A 25,939-nucleotide genomic window follows, 5' to 3' on the forward strand; every position below is an offset into this window, starting at 1 on the left:
CATTTTTAATGAATCAAATTGAACGAAAATGTTTGGAACTAATGTCACCTCAGAGTTTTCACCTAGAATTTTTCTCCATGCAATATGCCTGGCTCCAAAATTATAGGTCATCTGTTGAATCTAACACAATTCTGTTGACAGTATGGTAGCCAATCAGTCAGAGGGCTGATTATTAAAAATCCTGGCAGTGATAGATGTTGCACTAATGAGATACATAACCATGTAAATTGTGTAATGGAGATATCAGGTGTTCTCATCACCAGCTTCTTCTGGTTCTCAATTTTGTCCAGGACACTTAATAAGGAAAATAGATCCAGAGCCTTCTTTGACCTAAAATGGCAATTTCTATAGGTTAAAAGCACATGTAAGCTGAAAACCCCAGAAACTCTGAAGAAATAAGAGATGAGAAGTAAGAGGTAAACAAAAAAGCCTATGGTAGGATTCCTTCCTCAAATATCATCCTTGGCTCTCAACACTGAAGACTCTGCCTTCTTAGCCAGGTCATCCAGACTCAAATTAAGACCTATACTTTAATCAGGACTTCACTAATGATAATTATTTAATATGTATTTTCCAACACTCTCATATTCTGAATATAGTATAGCCTCTGGTTATAACAGGTAACATCTAAAGCCCTGAAATTATAGGAACTGGATCAAGATTCTAGAGTTTTTGGAATTTAGTGAATATTCAAATTTAATGATGCCAATCATTCCTGTAAAATGCTTCCAAATGTTTTTAACTTCAGTCAAATGCAACTTACATATCCCTTTTGTATTACTACTTTAACTAAGACATATGCTTTGTGTGGGGTGTTTAGACTTTTTATAGTGAATGGACACTTTTCTGTACCTGGACATTTAATTTATTTCCAGAGTTTTCTGGTTCCCTCTGGTATGAAATCTTAAGAGATGTGGCAATACAGCAGAGAGACCCAGGTGCTGTAATTATTGAGGCAGTCATTGAAATACACTTTCATAATAAGGTTTCCAAAATCCAAATCATTACTTAGGACTTACATCTTGAGTCAAAGTTTCAAGAGATTTCCCCCTGCTGATCCTCTGGCTGTTAGAACCGTGTCTTAGAGACCTAAAACAATCATCATCAACCAGTTAATAAATCCCAAGATCAAATTTTGACTTTTTAGAGTGTCCTTTATAAAAACAAAATGAAACAATTTTTCTCATATCTGTGTGTATCAAATATTAGCACCATAAGAACTTATTTCTTTTTATAGCAAAAGCTCATAGTTTATTCAAGTATTTTGATCCCATCGAACAAAATTCAGAATTTTTCCTTTGCATCTTTAAAGGGAGCATTTGGGAATCACCAAGGAAGAGGTTTTTGAAGTAAAGACTTTTTTTCCCATTTGAATCTCATCGTGAGTTTCACTATCATTACCCATCAGCAAATACAACTTAGCTCCTCACCCACGCCAGTCTGCTAATAAGGCCGATGGCTTTGACTGGGTACCATGAACACTTCCTGTAAAATTCCTGTCCTTAGTTTCTCTGAAGCTCCATTTTCCCTGAATTTACCTGCGCTCTTGGCGGATATGATGCTGCACACTGAGGATTGACCTTTCCTTTGCTGGCTGTCCCTCAAATGATCCGCTCAGCATGCGCTGTCGAGTGCAAGCTCTAGAAGAAAAAGGAACTGGAGATTAATGTATGATTTGTACACTTGAAATGAATAATACATAACTGTTCATTACTCTTATTATTTTTAAGGAAACACCAATGATAAGGCAAAATAGAGCAAACTATGCATAACCATAAGAAAAACTAATGTTAGGCTTTATGTCAAGGACACATACAAAAGCAAAATTGCCACAGCTATGGAGAGGTGATGGAAAATAAATAGAAAATTATCAGCCCCCTCCTCCCCACCGCCAAACAGGAGAGTTTCTATCAGAATTCTGTGAGCGATGAGGCTAGCCCAACGACAGGTAACCTTGATAGTGGTTTTGAATTTAGATGGAGAGGTTTCTTATAAAGGCTTTTAGGGAAGGATTTGTCAACCCAGGCCCCTAGTATGATGAAATATCTATGTTTCCATGGAGATTTTGCAAAACTTTAGGAAAACAGAAAAGCATAAAGGTAGAGGTACAAATTAGTAGTGAAGAGAAATAGCCAAGGCTGGAATTAATACCTAAGGAAACATCAATCTAAAGCCAGTGGCTTACTGGTAACAAGTTATACTTCCCTTGCGTTCACAAAACCATGAGGACTTTTTAAGACTTGTTCTCTTTAGTCCATAACTTGGCTTGTGTTAATTTCGGGTTTGCTAATGAGTTAAGACAACTCAGTAACCCAACACATGTGGTATGAATGATGCCAGTGAGAAAAGGAAATTTCCCTTCCAGAAAGTTCTCTCCAATTGGAAATGACAGAAGTTCCTTTAAGGGAGTAGTTAAGTAGTCAAGAAAATAATACAGGAGGTTAAAAGAGCTGTGCTCCAGATATTACACTGTCACTAATGAGTTAGGTGACCTTTGGGCTCAGTTTCCTTATCTGTAAAATGGAAAGGCCTTGATCTCTAAATAACTCAGATTTAAAACGCTTGATATATGATATACGAACTTATAACTCCATACTTGTTAAACACCTAAACACATGTATTTCTGCCATTTTTTTGTGTAATGCTTTCATATTTATATATCTTAAGATTTCTAGGATAGCTTTGAACTATATTATTACTGTATGTCTCATAATTAAGATCTGTATCTGCTTAGCATACATAAAACAACAGCTCTTATGGTACCGTATGTGTATTTTAACGCTTAGAAATGCTTTTGTTACTGATGAAGATAATTATGGTCAATATCCATGAAAAATCATATGAATTCAATGAATGTAAATGCATTACTGGAAATTAAGCACAAGCAATCACTATTCTTGGTTTAATAAGAAGCATAGACAACTTTGCAATTAGATCAAACACAAAATTTTATTGAATAGCAAGGAATATATAACACTGATATACAGAGATCATGTTTATTTCCAGATCTGGAATGAAGTCATTGATTTTTGCAGCACCAATACTGATTTTCTCATCATAGAAAGATGCGTTTCTAAGTTAGGCTTGGTTGACAAAGATATGGCAAGATCTCATATTATGTGTATTTAGTGTTGTTTCTTGGACAAAAGACTGAAAATCATGAAGGAATCCTGAGAAAATCTATTTGGAATAACTATGTTATTCTGGCACAAATGTATTTTCCCTGCCATTTGTGTAATTCATCAAGATTTAACCTTCCGTTGTTGTCTTGGTCACTTTCATTCTTTTGTCACGAGGTCCTCCCTGAGGGTGTTAAGACTTGCCGGCCTTAAATACAAAATGGATGCAACTTGATTATAATATACACATTTGGGTTTGGGTGTCATTGGTAGGTTTGAAACGGGAGATTCTAACTGGCTTTAAGTCCTATCTTGTAAAGGGCTGCTGGTTATTTATCCTCTTGCTCAGTCCTGGGCATATTCCTGGAGAAGCATACTGCACTTGACTCCAGGGTCTAATGAGCATCTTGGGCACCTGAGTAAACAGAATACCCCGGGCCAGCTTCAGGAAGGTCCTGCTCCCTCTTCTGGCTGCACAGAAGAGGTGCCTGGTTTCCCCGGGGACTCCCAGGCCATTGGAAAGCTCCCCCGCCCATCCCCTCCACCTTCTCCTCCAGTAATGTGGCTGGCACAGTGGTTAGAAAATAACCCCTTTTTCCTCTTTGAATCAGAATTGCTCATGTCTTTCCCACTGGACCTGAAGATTTCAGAAAAGAATATTAAAATGGATGGAGTTTCAGATATACAGTGGGAATCTTCGTGGTCTGTATGATTCACTTATCTTTTCGGGAGGCAGGGGAAGAGGCGGTGGGGAATAGTGTCATTTTCTGCTCTACCCCTGTGATCAGGAAGTCCGCACTTCGTCTATGACAGCTATTCAAATGCATTTAATATGCAAAACAACCTGCTTTAATTTCTTATTCTACCACTTTCTTCTGTGTTTATAATACTGTTTGCTAGAAAGATTTCAAAGTGGATAATGATAAGAAAAAAAAGGTTAAAATGCTCAGTAAACACAGGCATTCTCATTAACAGCCAAGTAAATCTTGTAACAAGTGATGTCAGAATTCCATGTGAGCAAAGCACAACTCTCGGTGTTTCAGTTTCCAATGCACAACTTCAGTGGTTTCAGTTCCCTTATTAAGAAGAGTCTTCCTGTCCTTTGAGTAGAGGGTATTTGCCCACCTCCTCCCTAGCTATGGCTCCAGGGACCCCGGGGTATCTGAGTAAAATCAACAGGCAGTTGGTGAACTTCTTAGCCTTGGTGTTCAGAGGTCAGCTTTGGTGCCTCGGGCTCAGCGAGTGCTGCTGCTGTCAGCACTCTTATCTTATAGTGTGTCCCAGACCCCAGCACTCTAAGCTTCAGGACACCTGGTGCCCAGAGAAAGGTAAACAAAGAGTCTCCATCTTCCTTTATCAGTGCTCTTGTTGAAAATCTGTTCTTGGATAAAATTCCCGGAGATCTCGTTCTTTCCTTTCAGGATGCCCCATGGCCTTTGAACTGGAAAACCGCACAGGTAAGTGCTAGAGTTTCTTAGCTGAAGACAAAGTGCTTTATTTTTCTAGAAAATTGCTAAACATTTTTTTAGAAAACGTGAAAGTTCATCTGAAGGCTCCCATGGTTGTTTCTATTTGTTTTTGTCTTCCATTCAGTGGGGATAAGCAAAACAAAAAACAAAAAACAAAAAACAAAAAACAAAAAAAACTTTTCTAGGCACTGTGCCCACTATAGTTAATAATTACTATTTATCTAAGGCATCTATAATGATTACTCCACCCCAGAATAAATAGGTGATGATGTAGATTAAGCAATTTTTCTACAGGTACATAAATTCATGTAAAAGAAAACATATGGGAAAGATTTAATTACATTACACTAGGAGACCAGCTACCAAACAAGGGTTCCTGGTGGATAGAGGAAGGAACTGGTATGAAAGGATGCAAATCTGGGTGGCAGGGGGCAGGTAATGAGGAAGGTGATGGTAAGGAAGATGCACAATACTTTGTCCCTAAACACCTGGATATTGAAACAGGCATAGAAAGAATGCCACATTAGGACATTTCTGCACAACTAAAACATCCTCGTATATGAGTCACTGCCACATTCTTTGGTCTATAAAGTGTTTTGCTATTTTGGAAAATAAATAAGTTAGGTGGAAAATTATTAACTTCGATCAAGCATGATCAGATTCTACTAACAGGTTACATATGGTCTAATATAATGTGCTAAGCTTCATGCAAAAACTACAAAAAGTTGGCTTTAGAACCTGTTAAAGGAAATTCAATTTTATTATAAATAAGCATATATAATAACTCAAATTGGAAACTACCAAATTTTGTGTTTTGAAATAGGCAGTTACAAACTTTGATAGAAATGGATTCCGATAAATAATATAAAGTTAGAAAAGAATAGTCTATCTATGTGAATGAACAGAGAAATTATTTGTTTTACTCCATGTTTCTATAGCATGTCATTAACTCAGTTTATTTAATATAGCATTTTGTCATCATTAGTTATGTCCCTTATTAGAGTGGGAATTCTTTAGGGACCATTTCATCATCTTTATATTCCTAGGAAGGGTCATTCTTGGCATTCAGACGAGCTGATTGCCTGACAGATAGAAAAGGAAAAGGTGGAGGTGGAAGCATAGAGGAAGATGAAAGAAGAGTTGTCACTGGGTCTACGACTTGCTAGTCCCAAGGGTCCAAAGTAGCCCATTGGATTTACAGTTTAACACCCAGCAGTGTAGCTGCTGATGCAAAGTCCTGCCTTTGTCTGGGGGCCTAATAGAGCAGATGATTTGAGAACACACAACATTTAAAATCACACATTTCAGACTTCAGCTTTTACTCGTGTGGGACCTTAGGCAAGTGATGTGCATTTTTAGAGTCTCATTTCCCATCTGTAAAATGTGGAGAATGATAATACCTCTTCTACTAATTTTATAGGGGATTGGAAGAAATCAATTTCTCGAAAGTGCTTTGCAAATATTGATACTTTATCTAAAATTTGGTTGCTACTGTTTACTTTTCTATCTTGCCCCACATCATGGTTGATGTTAAAACATTCTACAGAGGGCTGGGGACTGAACAGCAAGTTTGACAGAGTGTCAAATCAGAAGGTAACTCTTTTCTGCAATAGAGTCAACTGGTCTCCATGCATCTACTTTCCATGCAGTCTCCTGAGCAAAGTGTTTTCAGAAAAGAACATTTAATAATGTTTTTGTGCTAGTCAGGACTGTAAGATAGTTCGCACATAATCTTTATTTTCTGATTTCATGCTTTTGTGTTAATCTACTACCCTTGAAGTGGGCTGGATTTAGTGACTTACTTCTAAGAATTGGAGGCCAAAGTGATGGACTATCACTTCTAGGGATGAGGCTCAAAACATGGACTTCCATCTTTCTAGCACACATACACTTTCTCATCTCATGCTCTCTCTTGTTTCTTGCTTGCTTGCTCTGATGAAACAAGCTGCCATGTTGTGTGATCCTCTGTATGGAGAGCCTCACTTGATAAGGAACTCAGCAGTACCCAAATCTAACAGTCCATGAAAAACTGCATCTTGCAAATAGCCACAGGAGTGAACTAGGAAGCCCATCTCTCCCATGCAAGTCTTGAAAACTTTGCAGCTTTGGGAGAGACCCAGAGCTATACTGTATCCGTGATAGAAACTGTGAGATAATAAATGGTGCTGCTTAAATCACTAAATTTGAGAGCAATTTGTTACACAGTAATTGATCACTAATACAGATTTCTCCATTGCCATAAAACCTTCAACTTTCTATTGCTCTTTAGAGAAAGACCAAGATGAAACCTCAGTATGGCTTGCAAAGTTTTGTAGCATCTGCCCCCAACTTCCTTTTCGGCCTCATGTTTACCATAAAGACCCTTTCTCCCTACCATCCTCTCTGGCCCTGCTGTTCCTCACATATGCCAAACTCCAAAGGGAGCAGGGTTATCTCTTATAGCTCATTCACTGTTATTTCCTAGGTAATTGGAACATAGTAGGTGCTCAATGAATATTCGTTGAGTGAATGAATCCTGAAATCCTGTGACAATCAAATGTTTAATTTACTTTTTGATCACTTCATGCTTTCGAAGCATGAAAATAATCACAAACAAAACAGCATGTATTCGAACTATACTTCTTAAGGAGGAAGTTAAGTGACTTTAATTTTATCTCAAATCAGAATATCCTGCCACTCAAAAATGTGTTGAGCACCTATAACTGATGAGACACTGAGAGAGTAATGAAAAAATAAGACTGCTTTTCATGACTTGAAATTTGTAAATTTTTATCTATGTTCTACATGAAAAATACCCTGGCTACTAGGGCAAACATCCAAGGCAACTTAGAGCCAAGTCTTAACAGCTAAACTCATTTCAGCTTCTTCAACAGGAGAGCTGATTTGTAACTGGAAATGTGTGTTCAGTGTATCTTGTCCTATATAAATTTACTGCCAAGCCGAAATAGCGAATGACTAAGGAATTTGTGACTCCTAATATTTTACCAATAACAAACGAGATGAACACATCATTAAAGCTGCCCAGTTGGTAATAAATCTACCCAGAAGAAGTTCTTGCATGTTCGATTAAGTTGTATTTTGCCACTTTAAAATTTTTATTAGAATCTAGGGACCTTTTAGTTTCATACAGGGAGAAAATATATGCATCTTCTGGACTGGAAATGTTCATTTATTTGCTGCCTACAGAAAAGGCAAAGTTAATGGTACTGAAAAAAACACACTGACCAAGGAAGGGCTCACTGGCCTCAGTGGAAAGACTGGACAGGGGAGTGGAATCAAGGCCATTTCCGTAGAAACTCCATCTAGTGGCCTAACGTGAAAAGTTGGGGCTGTCAGCCTGGCTTCTGGAACTCGAAGGCATAAGGCTTCAAGTGTCTTGTGAAAAATAATGAAGTCTTTTGTCTTGTCTGAGTGAGGAAATTCTCCATTATGCAGGCATATGTAATCCCTTTATTCCTGTTCCCTGGAGGAGAATTACAGTGAGGCATTTTCCTTTTCCCAGTTGGGGTTAATGTTATGCCCTCACTACCTTTGAAAGTAAAACAAGCCGAGGACCCCTGATGATGATTCAAATGTGGGAATATTCTTTAGCAAACACACATTCCCAGTTGCAAAAATATTACCCCTGGTTTCTTGCCAAGTCTCTGAAAAAACATATGAAAGATTGATTCCTTTTTTTTTTCTTCTGCATTGCCTTTGTGCTGTGGAATTTCAATTGCCCCTTATATGACAGCCACATATATATAATATTTTATGGGGGAAGAGAATCATGTCTTAAGAAATTGGCTATATTTTCCTTGACATTCCTCCATCTAAAATATTTTTAAATTGGCCCTAAGATTATGGTTATAAGACAGATCTTTGGAACTTTATTAGCCTTTAAACACCACTAGTTGTTTATAGAAACAGTAGCAGGGGGCCTTCGGTTTCTTTCTTCTCCGTCTCCATGTCTTCTTTTTTAATGTTCCAGGACAAGGGTGTGGGAAAAGGCTGTATATTCTACAATGAAAGAAAGAGCCCATATGAGTCTTCAAATTGTTTTCACCTACCATTCATTGTAAAAAAGTTAGATTACACGATACCATCTGGTGTTAAATGTAAGTACCATCAAAAAGAACTGCAATTTAACTTTGCAGAGCATTACATTTGAGGGATTTTATTCCAATCTTGAGCTCTGCAAGGTAATTCATTTTAAAGTGTTATTAGATGTTGGTTAACATAATGCAATCGTATCAACAGACAACAGGAGTATACTCCTTCAGTGATAATTATGTAAAACTGCGACTGGCTGTAGACCTGTGTCAAAGAATAGATAATGAGGATTTCCTGCAAATGGCTCTTACCTGATTCCATTAGAGCGACAGTGTGATCGTCCAAAGTGAAGACAACTAGCGAGCGGATGCTGTTCCTCTGTAATGGTCTCTTGCTGAGATGAGGAAAAGACTGCATTTTTATTTTAGTGAATACCCCATTCCTTTGTGAATCAGCCCATTCCTGAGTAAATGGATAAGACTCTTTAAAAGCAACAGCAGATTCTTTCTTTCTAATCTTGGGTTATTCATAAACATGTTTTCACATAGAGACATGTAAATACACGGGCAACCAAAACCTCGTTATAGATTTTTAAAAGAAAATAAAAGAAGCCTTAGTGTTTTGTCTTCTGTAATTACTCTAATTAAAAAAGAAGATTAAGTCATGGGAAATTTGTGCCTTTACTGCATCCACTAAAATTCAGAAAATAAAATGTCTGCAATCCCAAACCATTAATTGGGGCACAAATCCAGTAACCCAACAACTGACTCAGACAGAAAAGTGGAAGTTATAATGTAAAAACTGAACTTTCAATTAAAGTGAAATTCTGTAATTGTTTTAGAAACTCAATAACAAAGTTTTTAGAGATATACCTATTTACTTTTCTATATTGCTCATTATTTTCTCCTAAATGGTAAAATAGTAAAAGAAAAACATTATTAAAATATTTTCCAGCATCTGCTAAGGAAAGTTTGGCAGTAGCTATCTATACTTGTCCACTACAATCACTGTATAATCATATTATTACAATCACTCTTTCAGACTAATCTAAAAATAATCTACAAATCATGTACTATCTCAATAAAATATAATGTATACGTTACCACAAATAAGGTACTAAGAAAATATCCTCAGAAGATACTTAGTTCAAGTAAATTATGTCTTGTCATTTAAAAACGTTCATTACCTTTTACTTTTTATGCAATTGCACATACCTACAGATCTTATTTCCTTAGCTTCCAGTTCTCTGAATATACCTAGTTTCCATCTAACTACTTCGTGTTAATCTCCAAATGGCCCTTCAACTAATCTGCAAAATTTTTAAGTGTAATAAAAGTCTTCATAAAGAAAAAACAACAATAACAACCAGGCAGTCCTAATGGAATCATAAAGATAAATATTTGGGGCATTCATGCTCAATACTGTCTTTTCTTAGAACTTCCATTTAGTCTTGGGAAACGCGGGTCAAAAGGAACAGCTGTTATCATTGCCAAGGCATGTGTCACCGGGTGGACCCAAACCCTGGACCTGGGGAGTGCCTGACCACCCCCCTCTCCACAGCACTGCCATTCCAGCATCCCTCCCTCCCCCACTGGGGCCGCCTCCCGCTGGGGGGCCAGCACGCATATGCAGTGCACACTCTGCAGGCTCCTGCCCTGCACTCAGTGCTCTCAGAGGTGCCCAGTTCTCTTGCTAACTGCCCAGAATGCGCAGCTAGAGAGAGATAACCTGCCCTTACCCAAAGTTGTGGGATTCCTGGGTTAATGGATGAAACAATGATTTTAAAAGGTAAACTTGCAAAATGGGAAAATGAAATAGGGTAAGATGCTAATGTTTGGTATGGTGAGCTTTCTCAGACTTTGCATTTGATTGGGCTAGCTTCAGAGAATTGGCAGCTCTGTGACTCAACAAGGGAGAAAAGAGTAAGGAGTAAGAGGCTTTTATGATTTCCCACAGATATCATTTGTCCTGTAACTAATTATGCGCACTAGATTAGGTGGTTGTTTGGAGGAAATCGTCGAGATTTAATCTGTATTCCTTCAAAGCTCGATGATCACAATCTTTGCAATATCAGATCCATCCTCTCTTCTAGGAGAGGATGTCCCAAATACTCATCTCCTAAGAAGAGCACAGGGGTCAGTCCACCTGCCTCGGACCCTGGAGAGAAAGGACTGGGAAGAACTGCACTCCCCAGAAGAAGCCAGAGGACTAAAATAACCATTTCTCATTCAGCCCACAGCCCATGAAAGACCGCCCCTAGCTAAGTCTTCGATTTGCCCAGAAGTTACAGCGCTCCATCGTGGTGTATATACTGGAGGTTTCTAGGGGCCAAGTGCAGCCCATCCAGAAGAAAAGCAGGACCACATGCTTTATGTTTCAGGGCTGATGTCACGCTGTCTCAGTCAGTGCGCTCACGGTTCTATTGCAGGTGGTAGCTATGACTGCTGCTCCAGATTCTGTTTCAATGCTCCTTGTGCCCTGATCATCAATCCATTTTATCCAACGCTCTTGATTTAAATCCTCACAATCATGATTCTACCTGCCATGTCAAACAGCCCTATCTTTACCTATATATGTGACCTCTTCCTTTGCCAGTGTCCATGCTAAGTGCTGGTCTCTACCTGTCCCACTAGGCCTCTTGCTAAAACATAGTAGGTCTCCTACTCCTGAGATTGGGCTGTTGTTTTTCCTGGTACATCTAAGCAGAATGAGACCTCATAGCCGCATTTCAGGCATCAGAGGGAAGATCACTGTTCTCCATACTCCCAACTTCCAGGAGGCGTTAGGCTATGCCAATCTTTGTAGGTGGATCTATGTTGCTATTTCAGGATTATGTCCACCAAATAAGTATACAGCAAATTCCTGAACAAGTTTGATGATAACCTTGAAGATGTTAGCAAGCCCAGCATAGACTTAACAAAGTATAAAGCTGTAGCTGATAGACTTTTTATTTCTAGCTGGGTAAGCAAGAAATTTGAGTCCAGCTTAGTAAAGGGTACGCTAATTTACCCAAAGCTTTTCATGTTCCTTGGATCCCGTCTCCTGCTGGGCAACAGTGGAGATTTCTTCAGCACACCTGTAAGGATCTGCTTTGAAAGGACTGTGAATTGCCTGCATCTCTGGGGAGACTGTGGGTCTGTCCTAAACTGATTAATAATAATGGAAATCACCTACAGTGTGCTTTATAGATAGTAACCCATTTAACTCTTCCCCATGAGGGACCCATTTAACAGATGAGAAAACTGAGGTGCAGAGAGGTAAGTAACTCACGCAAAGTCAAACATCTAATGAGTGGTGGAGCCAGGAATCTAACCCATTTAGTGCCAGGGGCCAGCCTTTCCTATGCTACACTGTCTGTTCGTCACAGTTATACCACTAAGCTACCTAGCAGTGGCACCTGACATACATTGCTCATTTAACTGCACGAGGTTGCTTTTATCCCCCTAGTGACAGATGAAGAAACTGAGCTTTTCCCAAGGACTCACTGCTGCTCAGAGGATTTAAAGCCAAGTGTGGTTGATTTCAAAACCTGCCCTCTTTCCATTTTTACTACACAGACAGTATATTCTAGGTGACTGTTCTGACCTCAGCAGAAATGAGGCCACCTTTGTAGATGAGGGTCAGGGAGGCCATGACTTTCAGCCCAGAAGTGACTTAGCCTGAGATGACTTATCTACCAGGGTCTGAGATTTGGCCTACAACCATATGCCAATATCTTCTGCCGTGGGGAGTTCTGTGTTGGGTATGGGGAAATAAAGAAGGAACTGAAAATAGTTATTGTCCTATTTGAAAGCCCCCAAAGAGTCAGTAGCAGTGTCTTAGCTTCCTAACCTCCAACCCAATGACTGTGACCTGATTCAGAAATAGTATCTTTGAAGATGTGATTCAGATGAGCCAAATGTGCCTTTCTGTAATGAAGTACCACCCACCGACGGCTTAAAACAACAGACATACAAATCAAGGTATTGACAGGGCCATGCTCCTTCTGAAACGGGAGAATCCTGCCTTGCCTCTGCCAGCTTCTGGGGTCTGCTGGCAATCCTGGGTGTCCCTTGGCTTGCTCACTCTAATCTCCACCTCTTCTGTCTTCTCATGGCCTTCTCCTTTGTGTCTGTCTGTCTCTGTGCCCAAATTTCCCCTTATAAGGACACGTGTCATCTTGCGTTAGGCTAGCCCTACTTCATTTTAATTAATCTTAACTAATCACATCTTCAAAGACTCTACCTACAAATAAGGTCATATTTACAGGGTTGGTGATTAAGACTTGAACATATCCTTTTAGGGGACACAATTCAACCCGTAACAGACAGCAAGGACATGAGTAGCCCAGACAGCACCTTTGTGCAAGTTGCAACCGATGCCCCTTTCTCTTGAGGGATGTGGCCCATGCCAGGGCGTACCGCTTGGCAAGGTATGGCTTGGCAGGTAAATAAGGGCTGAGTGTTAACTTCTGATTGTCCCCTTAGCCTGGCAACTTTATATCATGAATAATTGCTATGTGGAGACCCTGAGAAGAAGTCACAAGTATAGGAAAAAATGGAATTTATTGTTTCACAATATAAGGGTAAGAAGGTTGTATCGTCTGTCATTTAAAAGCAGAGTAGTGGTTCGGACATGGGTCATGGATCCACTCAAATCAGGATTTGAGTCCTGGCTCCCTGATTCACCAGAGAGGAGGACCTCAGAGAAGTAACCTGACCTTCCTGAGCTTTAATTTTTTCATCTCTAAAACAAAACTAGTAATACTTATCCTTCAGGGTTGATAGGACAATCTAATGGAAGAGAGCTTGCAAAACACTCAGCACAGTGTTTAGCACACAGCCATTTTCCAATACGTGGGAGAGCTCGGCTGCCTGGGTTCTTGAGGACACACAAATATGGCTGCTTATTGGAGAAATCACATTGTAGCTGATATTGACGACTGATGTAATGCCTGAGAGGTTTATATAGAATGTATTAGTGGAAAAAATTACTTAACCCCTCTAAGACTCAGTATTTGTAATCCATAACATGGGAGTAACTGTATTTTCTTCTGCATAGGTGTGTTGTGAGGATTAAAGGAGATAATATACTTAAGAGCTTGATACAATTCATAAATCTCAATAAATGTACTCCTTTCTTCTTCCATCTCCTTTTTCTTCCTCCTCCTCCATCTTCATGTAAAAAGGCATTTCCATGGCACATTGAAATATATTTTAAAGTACAAAACACCAATATTGGCTTGTTGTTCACTTTACTTTATGGCACATTTTAGATAAATGATTTTATTGTTAAATTCACTCAGTAGGGTTCCTACATCTAACTAATATCATAAATATTTTCTAAGGGCAAACCCAGTAAACTCCTTGAGGGAACAATCTATTCGTCCAAAATCTAGAAAAAAAAATGCCTGAATGAATGAAATCCCAGGGGTCACTTTCATCAAGGAAAAATAATCCAGCTAACAACATTTTTTAAACTATAGCTTAAAAATATATAGTGACTGTGTATATATTTAACTGTATATATATAAACTGTATCTGTAGCCAACAAAAATTATTTTCTTAAAATAATGAATAGGTGATAACTGACCCTTCATATATCATTAAATCTATGCGATGCTTTTTTTTTGTAGTGCATATGCTTCACTAAAGAACACTACCTAAACTTTTTTTGGTGAACAGAACATACTAATACCTCAAATTATTTTTTTCTCACACATACATGAAGTGTTTAGTATAAGGCTTGACATATAGTAAGTGCTCATATTTTATTTTTTATGCATGTCTTTATTTTATTACTCATCTATCCATAGACTGGATAAAGGGAGTGTCAATCACACGGTTTTTACAATGACACAGTCACATGAAAAAGCTATATAATTAAACAATTATCAAAGATCAAGGCTACTGGATTACAGTTCAACAATTTCAGGTACTTCCTTATGGTATTCTGGTACTAGAAACTAAAAAGAAATATCTATATAATGAGTCAGTAGTCACAGTCATTTGTTAAATCTTAACTTCTCAGTCACACCTCCTCCCTCTCATTTGATCATTCTCTTGATCTTCAGGGATATCTGGGCAATGACCATTTTAGCTTCTTCATGCTGGAAAGTGGTGTAAATTTTAAGGGGTTGAGGAATGAAACTGGTTGATGTCTTTTAGAGAGATTGGTACCTCTGGGTTTTAGGGCTTATCTGATGTAGGAAAAATTTGGAGGCTTTAAGTTTCTGAAAAAATAAACTTACTAAGTGAAACATTTATGGAGTTTTAGATAGAGCACAGGGTATTCTTTAGGGTTTTCAGGAATACTGTTGGCTGGGGCTTGGCATACTGTGGCAATTTGCAATGTCTGGCTGAAGCTTGTCTAAGAGTAAGCTCCAGAATGACCCCTAGACTCTACCTGAAATCTGTTATTCATTGCAACTTTATTTTGTTTCATTTCTTTCCCCCCTTTTGGTCATGAAGGCATTCTCAATCCCATGATGCCAGGGCCAGGCTCATACCTGGGAGTCATGTCCCATGAAGGGGGGAAGATCCATAGACTTCTGAAAAATTAATTATAAGTACATAGCAAAGCAAATTATGTCATTAACCTAAATATGAGAATGCAAATATCATATCAGACTGAGCATTCAAAAAGGTTATCAAGATACAGTCCCAGCGAATGAGGTACTGATAGAAAACCACAAAAGGACAGAATTTTCTAAAATAATGTAAAATGTTTATTTTATTTTGACATTTCTTTTTTCATAGCCTCGTAGGAATGATAATGCATTTTTGCTCAATTTCAGGGCTTTGATTTAGAGGAAATCTCAGTAGAGGTGGTGATGCTTTTGAAAACACGTTGATATTTGTTTTTTATTCTGTCTGATGCACTGAAAAGGTCATTGCCTTTTGAAGCAAGCTTTCTTTAGTGGAGCTGAGCAATATTCTCCAAGTCAGAACAACAGTGAATTTAATAGCAACTCTGAATTTTTATAATTCAAGTAGTGAAACATCCTCCTTCTTACAACACTCTTCAGGTAGTTATTGCAAAAACAAGACAGATGTCTGTGCCAAGCAAATTACCTGCATTTAAGTATGAGACAGTATTTTCAGGTTCTGTAAAAATGGGCCCATGTTTTTTTTTCATTAGAGAATCCTCAAATATATCCAGATATAATTTTCTATGTCTTGAAACATCAATTAATTTGAAAAAGTAATAAGTAAAAGTACACAAATTAAAGATGAGTATGTGTAGAAATGGTGATTCTGCTTCATGACTCAAATACTTTAGACCCCAGGGCCCTTTCTCTTAGAAAGACTTTACTAGGGTTGAATTCTTTGCTCATAATAATTTATGTGGCAGCGTCATTGCTGGAATGTATATCTTGTTCCATATGGAAGATGTCTATTGAAATGTGTGTCCCCTCAGAATTGAGACCATTTGCAGTGCCAAAGCTTAATTATCAGAAGTAGGAACTAAGGCCCCTATATCAATATTACTTTACTATTCATTTCAGGAAATCCTGGCCCATTAAGTCAAGGCTGTAAATCAGTAAGTAATGTCATTGTTCGCCCCAGGAGCTCTCTCTTCTTCTCCCCAAATCCATTTATCCCTTCTCTGGACAATAAGTGGCTCAACCAGTCAAATCTGTCACTTACAAACAATTGGTACCTATTGAGAGTCCTGCCAAGATGCTCACACAGTTGGGTGCATCAATCTTAAACCATTTTTTTAATGCTGTTTATAAAAAGTAGTTTTATTTATTTTTAGCAGGTAATACATATATATATGGTTAAAAAAATCAAAAGAAGAGAAGGGAATAGAGATTTCGGTTTGAACATGGCAGTGTAAAGTCACCATTTATCGTTCCTCTTCTCAGAAATCACCCCAAATCAAAAAGGACAGTGAAAAACAGAAGTACAAACTCCATTTTAATAACTGATTGAAAAGTTGATTCAAAGTGGATGGACAGGGCATCGAAGGCATTACCCTGGATTTCAAGTTTAAGTGACTTACATCTCTCTGCATCCAAATCCAGGACAGATGCAACATGTGATGTAGTTGGTGAAATAATTCAGCTCAGGTTTTTTTTCAGACCTCCTCGTACTTCTCCTACCTGTCTTCCTGATGAGGAACCTCTTAATTATTCTAAATTAAAGCCAATAATTATATGAACATAAAATCCTAGGGAAGTCTAGTGTGACAGCACACTAAGACAACAGACTCAGCTGGACTCCTGTTCCTTTGTGGCAAGGCAGACCCATTTGTTGAAAGACTGAATCTGTATCCTCCTTGTCTGAAGGGCCTTTCCTTCTTTAAAAGTCTCATTTCAAAATGCAAATGGCTTTAAGAGGCATCACTTGTAAGTCATCAAGGAATCCTTGCAGAATTTAATTAACAGAGAAAGTCTAGAGCCTATGAGAGGGGCGCCTCCATGAGGGAAAACGATGTTGAGAGGATAGGGGGAACCTTCTTACTTCCCCGTTTTGTGTAGTGATATATGAATCCATTACTCTGAGGCCACTGTAAATATTTTCCTTTTTAATGTTTTTTCTTTTTTCCTGTCTTCTTTCTTTTTCTTTTTCTCTTTATTTGCCTCAGGAAAACAGCAAAGAACAATGCCCATGGATTCCTATGTAATGCCCTCCCAGTCTATTCTTGGATTTCTAGCTAATGAATGAAATCATTATGCAGGCGTGATATTATTGTCATCAGCATCATTAATGACAGAACGCAAGTCTACCCAAAGAAACTATCAGTCTGACATCTTGCGCTTGGCCTAAGTTCATGCAGAGGAGTGTAGCAGCAATGAGAAAATCATTTTTAAGGAAGGTAAAAGTAAATGGCTTTTTTAAAGGTCAAATTTTTGTTCCATAAAAAAAAAAATCATGTTCTAAATTTCTTTTCTAAGTTTTTTCTAAATTTCTTTTTCTGCTGAGAGTCACAGAATCTCAGGTAGCCCTTAGGCGCTCACTCTGAAATTGTAATCTGGACCGTAACACAATGTGAATGGCAGCGGGTTTCCCCTAAATTATACAATTGCTAGGTAAGTACAGAAGGGGGTCCCTGTTTTCTAATACTCTTACAATTTAGCCCATGAACTCTATAGCATTTTTTAAAAACACTTCTATAGTTTTAAAATCTTTATTAAAATTTGTCTTAACAATATTAAATAGTTGTAAAGGATTTAATATCTAGCATTATTATACATGTGCTTTAATATATTTTTGAGAAAACATTGGAGGTCTGATTAATTCAATCCATTCACTTTTGTGATATCATCTATATTAAGATGGTTTTCATTGTTAAATCAATTAGCTAAATCTGTCAGGTAATATCTGACTTTACTTTTCAATTCAAACAACATGCGAATGCATGCCCTTGATACACCCTTCTTATTTCCAAGTCCTAACTTTAAGTAGATGATTCCTGGAAGATTTTCCCCAAATTTGTCATAAATTTGGATAAATAATAAGGTGCTGACTTATGGGACTCTTTGGATCAAGTTTCTTTGGAATATCTTTCTTTGGCAACCAAGAGGGTTTTACATGTCATATTGATATATATCATAGTTAGTTTCTGGATGGGTAAGAGTTTTATCTTTTTTTTTTTTTTGTATTTTAATAAGTGGCAAGAAGGGTGACTATGGAAAGGGAGGTGGAAGGAAAACTGGCAGATCACTTTTAGGAAAGAATTTGCACGGAAATGGAGGTTTTGGAAATCGTTTCTTATAATTACCCATGCCTGCTCTAGGCAGTTCCTCTCGGCAGGTGAGAAAGGCCATTTTGTTCCTAATTTGGTAGACAGATTCTGAATACAGATTCAGAGTATTACAATCCCCTTGGAGGTGGCTGTTTCCCATCTGAGTTAGAATTTCTCATCCCTGTGAGTGGATCAGCACTTCAACAGAACTAGCCCAGCAGATGATCTGTTTTGTGTAAGCAAGGGAGAGTCTTCAAGACCTCTGGGCTTCGTGGTCATTCCCTGCTATGAACCTGTCCAGTACAGAGGCTTGAATAATTGTCCTGAAATACCACGTAGTATTCAAAGTCACTCTGATGGTAAAACCAGGATGGGGTGACCAGCCAGTCTGAAGCAAACGTAAGTTGGGATACAGGTTGTTATAATAATTTTGCTTCGAGGCCCTCCTTTTTCTAATTCAATGAGATCTTTAATGCTTATCTCACAATATTCTGTGTTGATAATATATAAGCCCCAGAAATATTTATTCTCTGCTCCTAAAAGCTCCTACAACACATATTCAATTCTATGCCATAAATTATCGGCCAATATAAACAGAAAATACATAGAATATAGTTTAGATTAGGAAGGACTTTTGGGGCACATAAATTTCGGGTAGTGTTATAAAGTTTCTCAAATCATACATACTTAGTCTTATTTCTTCTTTATAGTCATCCAAGTTAAAGTCATACAGATTCTGGGGAAAATGCTTTAATGACAATTCCTAGTTATGAAGTTGGAGCAGAGCAGAATCTAACTCCGTCCACTTATCACAGGGTTGGAAAGGGCTTCCTCTTAGGTCCCACTTACCCAGTCAGCCATCCCACTCCGGTTCTCAATATCTTGTTGTTCCATTTACATATATCTATGTAACATATACATCCATACGTGATGTTCCAAATGCTTATACATTTTTATAACAATCATTCTATATTGCAAAATGTAATTTGATAAAGTAATCTTAAGGTTGCTAGGTTAGTTTTCATACCTCTTTATAACAAAATCATGTTATTCTATATTAGAAAATGCAATTTAATTAAGTAATCTTAAGTGGTTAGGTTAGTTTTCCTACTGATACTTAATTTCAAGGCAGATTTTAGAAAGCAGTGTTAAAAATGACATGTTTTTTAAAAAAATGACATGTTTATATAAGTATTCTAAGATGGGTATACTTGTCATTCTTAAAAATTTCTTGATAAATTTATCCTTAATAAATTAATAAAGCATAATTACTTTAAAAAATCTTACCATTTTCCATCTTTCCTTCAGACAGGAATTTGTATTTTAAATATCATGAAAGACATAAAACTGTAAGAATAACAGTATATTTCTTCAGCTTTTTGTAAGTGTTTATACTTACAACTTATGTTAAAACACATAAAGGATAAAAAGCGGTCTGTTGAGCTAATAAAAATATTCTTTCAGGAAAGACATTAATGATGTATTTGACATTATAAGTGCATACACTCAAACCTACTTTCTAGTACAAGCAAGTATATGTTGATGCCAAAAAATTAGTTTACATTTTAGAAAATGTTTGCTTAATATAATCAACTTGTGTTTAAATGTATCAACACTTATTGGTGTTACCTTAAGATTTTAGTGACTGCAGTCTCTTTTTCCAAAAGGTTCCTCGCCCTGATGCTGAAAACAGACTTGCGAAGCTGAAAAGTTATAAGAGCATGAATACACTTTTCAAATGTAATGGAATAATTACATTGACAAGTCATTGAACAAACGAGGAGTAACACTCTGAACATATTTGTTTTTTACTAAAGCATCAACATAAATAGATTCTATTATTTAGCTTTATTTTCTATTTTTACTTTTATTTGAGCAGAACAGCAGAAAAACTTCAGGGTTGCAGGTCAAGACTTTGGGAATGCTGCACTGACTGGCCATGTGTCCCTAGTAAAAATATTGTCTTACGTGCGGACAGTTTCCAAAGAATTAATGTTGGAACTAATATTAGAATTTATATGCACCACTGTTTAGTAAACTGTTAACTCACCCACTTTTGGTCTCCTTTGGGACCTTCATCTGTGACCTATACTAATTTGTCCAATGGGTTTGGGAGTTGTTTTGCCTACAGACAATTATAGAATTACTCTAGAGAAGAGGATTAAGAGAAATATCCTGCAGGCTGGCTATAAACCAGAAGATATACTCCCCCAAACTCAGCTCTGTTTTGCTTGCTATTTGCAGCAGTTATATTATTGGCGAGTGTACAGGGAGCCAACATGGGTGATTCCAAGTCTTTGTGGGCAGAAAGAAGGCAGAGAAGGGACGAGGAAACAACCACCATGAGAAGATTCATAACAACAAAGAACTAGAATGTGTAACTCCAGCAGTCAGACTGAACTAAAGATAGTAATGGGGAGTGAATTGCTCATTTTGATTAATAGATTAGATTTATTGAGTGCTTGGTACAATTTTAGTGACTTTCAGAGACATAGGATAAATAAGAATCAGAGATCCTGCTTTCTAGAATGGAATAGTCTAAAGAGAAAGGCAAGACTAGGGCACCTGAGTTCAACACAAGAAAAGATGAGAGGGACTTTGGGATTTTGGGTTGGAGTGTTCAGTGTGTCTAGAATAGTTATCAAGGACAGTTGAAAAAATGGAAGTTGTATAGGGCCTGGAAGGATGTTTTAAGATTTATGAAGGCAAAGGAGGCAGCTTGGGTGAAGGACTGAAGTTGGGAATATGTACAAAGGGCAAGTTAATTTGGTGCAAATTATCTGTGAGCCGAGCAAGGTGAATCTGTAAGCAAAGCAAGTGGAGATGAAAATGTTAAGGCATACTGTGCTTCAAACAGAGTTGAGAGAGGAAAAAAAGCAGGAGACAGAGCAGCTCTGTATTCAGTAAAAATAAACCATCTAGTTTCTTTTAAACAAGGCAACTTTAGATGCAAAGCCATAGAGCACTAGCCTGCAAACAAATCTATAAGTCAATGCTTTGTCAGCTTGTATTCCTTACGGCGAGAGCTGGAAAAGAACTGATAGACACAAATTAGTCTTTTCAGCCATAACTGAAACCCAAGGTAACATAATAATTAGCAATGTAATTTTCATACTTCACAGCAGATCTCTAATACAGGACAGGAACATTGAACACACTGGCAATCTTCCCCAACGAGGAGAGGTGGTACGCTCATTTGTTGTTTTGATAGTGAAAAACTGTATTGGTTTCATTATTCACTAGAACTCTTAGGAGAATAAGTTAATATGTGGATAAGGAGGTAAGAATGGATGCTATTGATTCAGAAATTTTTCAGGATTTAAATAGCACACAAAAGGCTATTTAAAAAGACATATCATGAACCTTTCCTAAATCTTCCTTTCATTTAGCTGCGCTATTTACTTAGGGTCACTTTTGGAGAAAGAATATTCAGCTGAAGGGTCTTGATCATGCCAGAACATCTGCTCTTTTGATACACACAGCCATAAGAAAGTCTCCAGGCTGCCCGGCCGTGGAGACAGGAAGCTTTAGGAGAGAACTGCAGACCATACTCTGTCATCTTCAGAGGACAATGGCATACCTTGGTCATCCTTCCTTTAGTGTAAGGTGCCATCTGAATATAATCTCCTATCAACTGCCTCTGTTGAAGCTTCAAACGATGTTCTCCATGTTAAGAAAAACCTTTTCAGAAACTGGTGATCATGTCGATTGCTTCCTAAATTATTTCTGCACTGCATAAAATTACTGAAGGGCTACCCAATCTCTTTTGTCCTAAACTTGAACTGATTGAAGCAAAATACAGTAATAATCTTTACAAGGGAGTAATTGAGAATTGTTTTTATAACTAACAGTGAAAGCAGAATAAAATATTATAATAAAAGAACTTGGGATTCAGCCTTGGGATGTTCCTGAAAAAAGAAAGAAAGGATCTCTCTATATATTTCATGATAATGAATTTTAAAGGCACAATATATACATTGTGTGCATATACCCACACATGTATATATACATGCATCTATATGATATCCTAGATATGTTTTTAACTAGTTATATATTTTAACTGTCCTGCTTTTTCTAGTAAGCCAATAAGGCCTATGGTGGTCATTTAGTTGTTCCCACCAGTTTTTCTTAGTTCTTTAGTAAAGCTTCACACATTTCCTTTAGCAAAGATGCTTTGGCTGTGTTAGTGACAAATGTCAGAGCTGAACTGCTCTGCAGTGCCCTCTTCTGGGCTCCCCAAAATACTGACGACCTAAAATAACCATAAAACGCTTGAGGAACACAGAGATGTATTTCATGATAAATAATTTTAGATCTGAAATTGAAAATACAAGCTATGAAAGATGTAAGTAATTACTCATTCTGGATCTAAACATATCAGAAATGTAAAAGAAAGAGTAGGGTGACACATTTGCACAGAGTTGGAAACCAGTTTGCATTAAAATATTTCAAAGATTTGTTGAAAAAGACTCTTTGGTTTGTAAAACTAATACATTTGGCTCCACAAGATATCTACTCTCTGACTGAATTAATGATCAAAAACAAATCATTTAAATTTAAATTTTTAAACAAGTACAGAGATGATATATTTTTTAAGTATTAAAGATGTTTCCATAATTTTTTACATGAAATTCAAGAGCCTGAGAATTCAATTCAATTTGCATAGACTCATTTGTAGCTGAACAGTTTGGTGCTGGAGGACAGAGACCTCAGTGGATGAACCTTGCTGAGTTTTTTGGAATGTCTTTTAAGTCTTTGAATCTACAGCTTCCCCATTTTCTCCCCCTAACAATTTATCTATTGAAGAACCTGGGCCATTTGACCTCTAGTTTTCCAGAGTCTGGATTTTACTCAGCCTAAATTGGCAGCTGAAACCAAGGGTTTTTTCAGATGCAGGTCTGATCTTTTTGGTAGGGCCATAGATGGGGGGCAGTGTTCTTTTGCCATGAGGTACATATTGCTTGTTTCTCTTTTTGTGATATTAGCAGTGTTGATGTTCATTAATTCGTTGATCCATCAATTCACTGAGGTTGCCCGATTGTCATTTTTCATCTCCTAGTCGGAATACTTTTATAAAGAGATGCTTCCCCTCATGTATTATTCATCAGGAAAAGGGAAGAAAAAATGCTTGATTCATTACCCTCATTTACTAGTTTTTGTGTAATTAATAGTTTTCTATCATCCTCTGAAGGTGACCAGTTATTATTTTTAAGATGTCATTAAGAACTCAAGGACTTATTTGATGGGTTTCCATCCATTTCAATGATTGTCCTTATTGGAGATCAAATTATCCAAATGGTATCCCTTGGGGGCCTTTTCACCTTAGCCCATGCAGCCTTTGGACGTGACCCTAGGGGTCTCTGGCAAAGCTTTCTTGTTTTCAAGTATGACAAAATACTCCAAACTTATCTTATATACTTTCTGTTCCAAACCAACAATTTCTTTCTAGAAACCCTGGTTTCTGTTATTGAGAAACAGTGCTTCAAGAACATAATCTAGAGTCCAGAAATTCTCATTGCTGCTATTGGCCATTGTTTCTAGGCCTTTGCCTGGACAGCACTGGGAGCTATTGTTAAAGATCAAATAACTATCAAGTTTATGATGCATTAATATTAACATTACAGTTACAAAATGTTATTAATATTAATATTAATAACATTGATTAATATTAATATATCAATATTGATTAGGTTATACTTTCAATTTCAATTCAGGACACAGCGTTTTTACTTAACCTGTTCTATATAACACTTGTTTCTCTTTTGTTTCTGCATTGAGACTTGATTATCAAGGACACAGAATGATTAAATGGACTTAGACTTTCTCTTAGTACTCATTACGTTCCTCCAACATTTCAAAGACAGTTGTTTCAGACTAAAGATACCTATACTAGCATCATCTATATAACTAATGAATATTAAATGTGTGTCTACGCAGATCTGCACATTCTCCTACCACGTTTGTACACTTGTCCTACATTATCAGAGTGAACAGTCATTACATATGATACGCTCCTTTTTAATCCTCACTTAGTCTCAATTTTATTTTGAATGCTTACTACTAGTTCCTACGTCAATATCTTCCTGTTCATTTGGGTTGTCCAAAGCATGTATTGTATGTTTCCCAGGAAGGGCTCATGGAACAATAGTACTAGTGTTCTTAACAGTTTTTACTTGCCCTTTATAGTTGAAAGTCAGTCTTCCTAGATATAAAACACTTGGATCACTTATTCCTTCCCTGGATAACCTAAATTTGTTACTCTTTCTTTTGACATAGGCTACTGCTCTCAAAGTCTGATGATAATAGAATGTTCTTTCCTTTATAAGTCACTTGCTCTTTCTTGGTTAGATATCAATAGAACTTTTTATTTTTAAATCGAAAGTCAACTGAATTGTCCAGAATAAGTCTTGATTTGGGTCATTTGAGATTGATATTTTCAGGCACAAGGTTGCTCTGTTTTTCAGAAAAGTTAGTATTTGTTATGCTCTCTTGCTTTTGTTTTCTTCTTTAGGGACTCCTGTAATTTATTTTCTATTTCTCTTAAGGTATCATCTGTTGTATATTTTCACTCTATGTTCCTTCTAGTCTTTATTGCTTTAATTCATAATTCTTTTCTGAGTTCTAGCACCTTATTTTTGAGTTTTTATGAATTTTTTATGTTGCTATTTCAAGCTTATCTAATTTTTAATATCTTTTAACTCATTTTGAAATAGTATGTTACAGTTTAATCTATTGATGGGCTGTCTTTATTGTATGCTTCAACTGTCTGCTCCTTATTTTCTTTTATCTTATAATAACTTTGGTAGGGAATTGGTCCTTGAAAATTTTCTGTGGCTCATTTTTATGCAAATTAGTTTTCTGAATGGTTAGGAGTAACCGTTCAGTGAGTTCTTTAAACTTCCTCTTCTTTGTTTTATACAGTGGCTGTGGTAGTTAGGTTCAGGTGTCATCTTGGCCAGATGAAGGTGCCTAGTTCTGTTGCTGGGGACAGGAGCCAATGGCATGTGAAGCTCATCTGTCGCTGATTACATCTGCAGTCAGCTAGGAGGCATGCCTGCTGCAATGAATGATGTTTGATTTAAGTGGCTGGGTGCTCAAATGAGAGAGCTCAATGCAGCACAGCCCAAGTAGCTCAGCATACCTCATCTTAGCACTCACAGCTCAGTCCAGGCCTTTGGAGATGCAGAAAGGAATCACCCCAGGGAAAGTTGTTGGAACCCAGAGGCCTGGAGAGAAGGCCAGCAGAGATCACCCGGTGCCTTCCCATGTAAGAGAGAACCTCAGCTGAAAGTTAGCTGCTTCTCCTCTGAAGAACTATTTGCTTTTAATTAAATAAATCTCCTTTTATGAAAAGCCAATCCATCTCTGGTGTGTTGCATTCTGGAAGCTTTGGCAGACTAAAGCAGTGGCCAATATATGGTTACTTTCTGGGGTTTCCTGGCTCTGTTTCTTCCCCTTCTCCCTCACACTCCACAACCACATTTATCTGGACCTGTTTTTTCCTTTATCACTATTGTCCCTGACCTGTTCAATTTTGATTCCACTCTCAGAAGTTTTTCTTCAGTATAGTGCTAAGTGGGGGTTCTTCAGTTCTCAGAAATATCAGGTGCCTTGTAACTAACCTTGGCTCCTTCCCATGCAGATACA

At 37.4% G+C, this 25,939-nt stretch overlaps 1 protein-coding gene across 1 annotated transcript in view; it reads right to left on the bottom strand.

Annotated features, from left to right (window-relative positions):
* NALCN (sodium leak channel, non-selective) overlaps positions 1 to 25,939 on the bottom strand; it is a 326,977-nt gene that overhangs the window by 55,373 nt on the left and 245,665 nt on the right. The window contains exons 17-19 of the mRNA XM_077155855.1: positions 19,922 to 19,995; positions 1,539 to 1,640; positions 1,020 to 1,089 (exon numbers count right to left, since the gene is read on the bottom strand). Coding sequence (XP_077011970.1) covers positions 1,020 to 1,089; positions 1,539 to 1,640; positions 19,922 to 19,995 — 246 coding nt within the window. The remainder of the gene's footprint in view (positions 1 to 1,019; positions 1,090 to 1,538; positions 1,641 to 19,921; positions 19,996 to 25,939) is intronic.

Source organism: Tamandua tetradactyla, chromosome 4 (genome assembly GCF_023851605.1).
Source record: "Tamandua tetradactyla isolate mTamTet1 chromosome 4, mTamTet1.pri, whole genome shotgun sequence".
Lineage (NCBI taxonomy): Eukaryota > Metazoa > Chordata > Mammalia > Pilosa > Myrmecophagidae > Tamandua > Tamandua tetradactyla.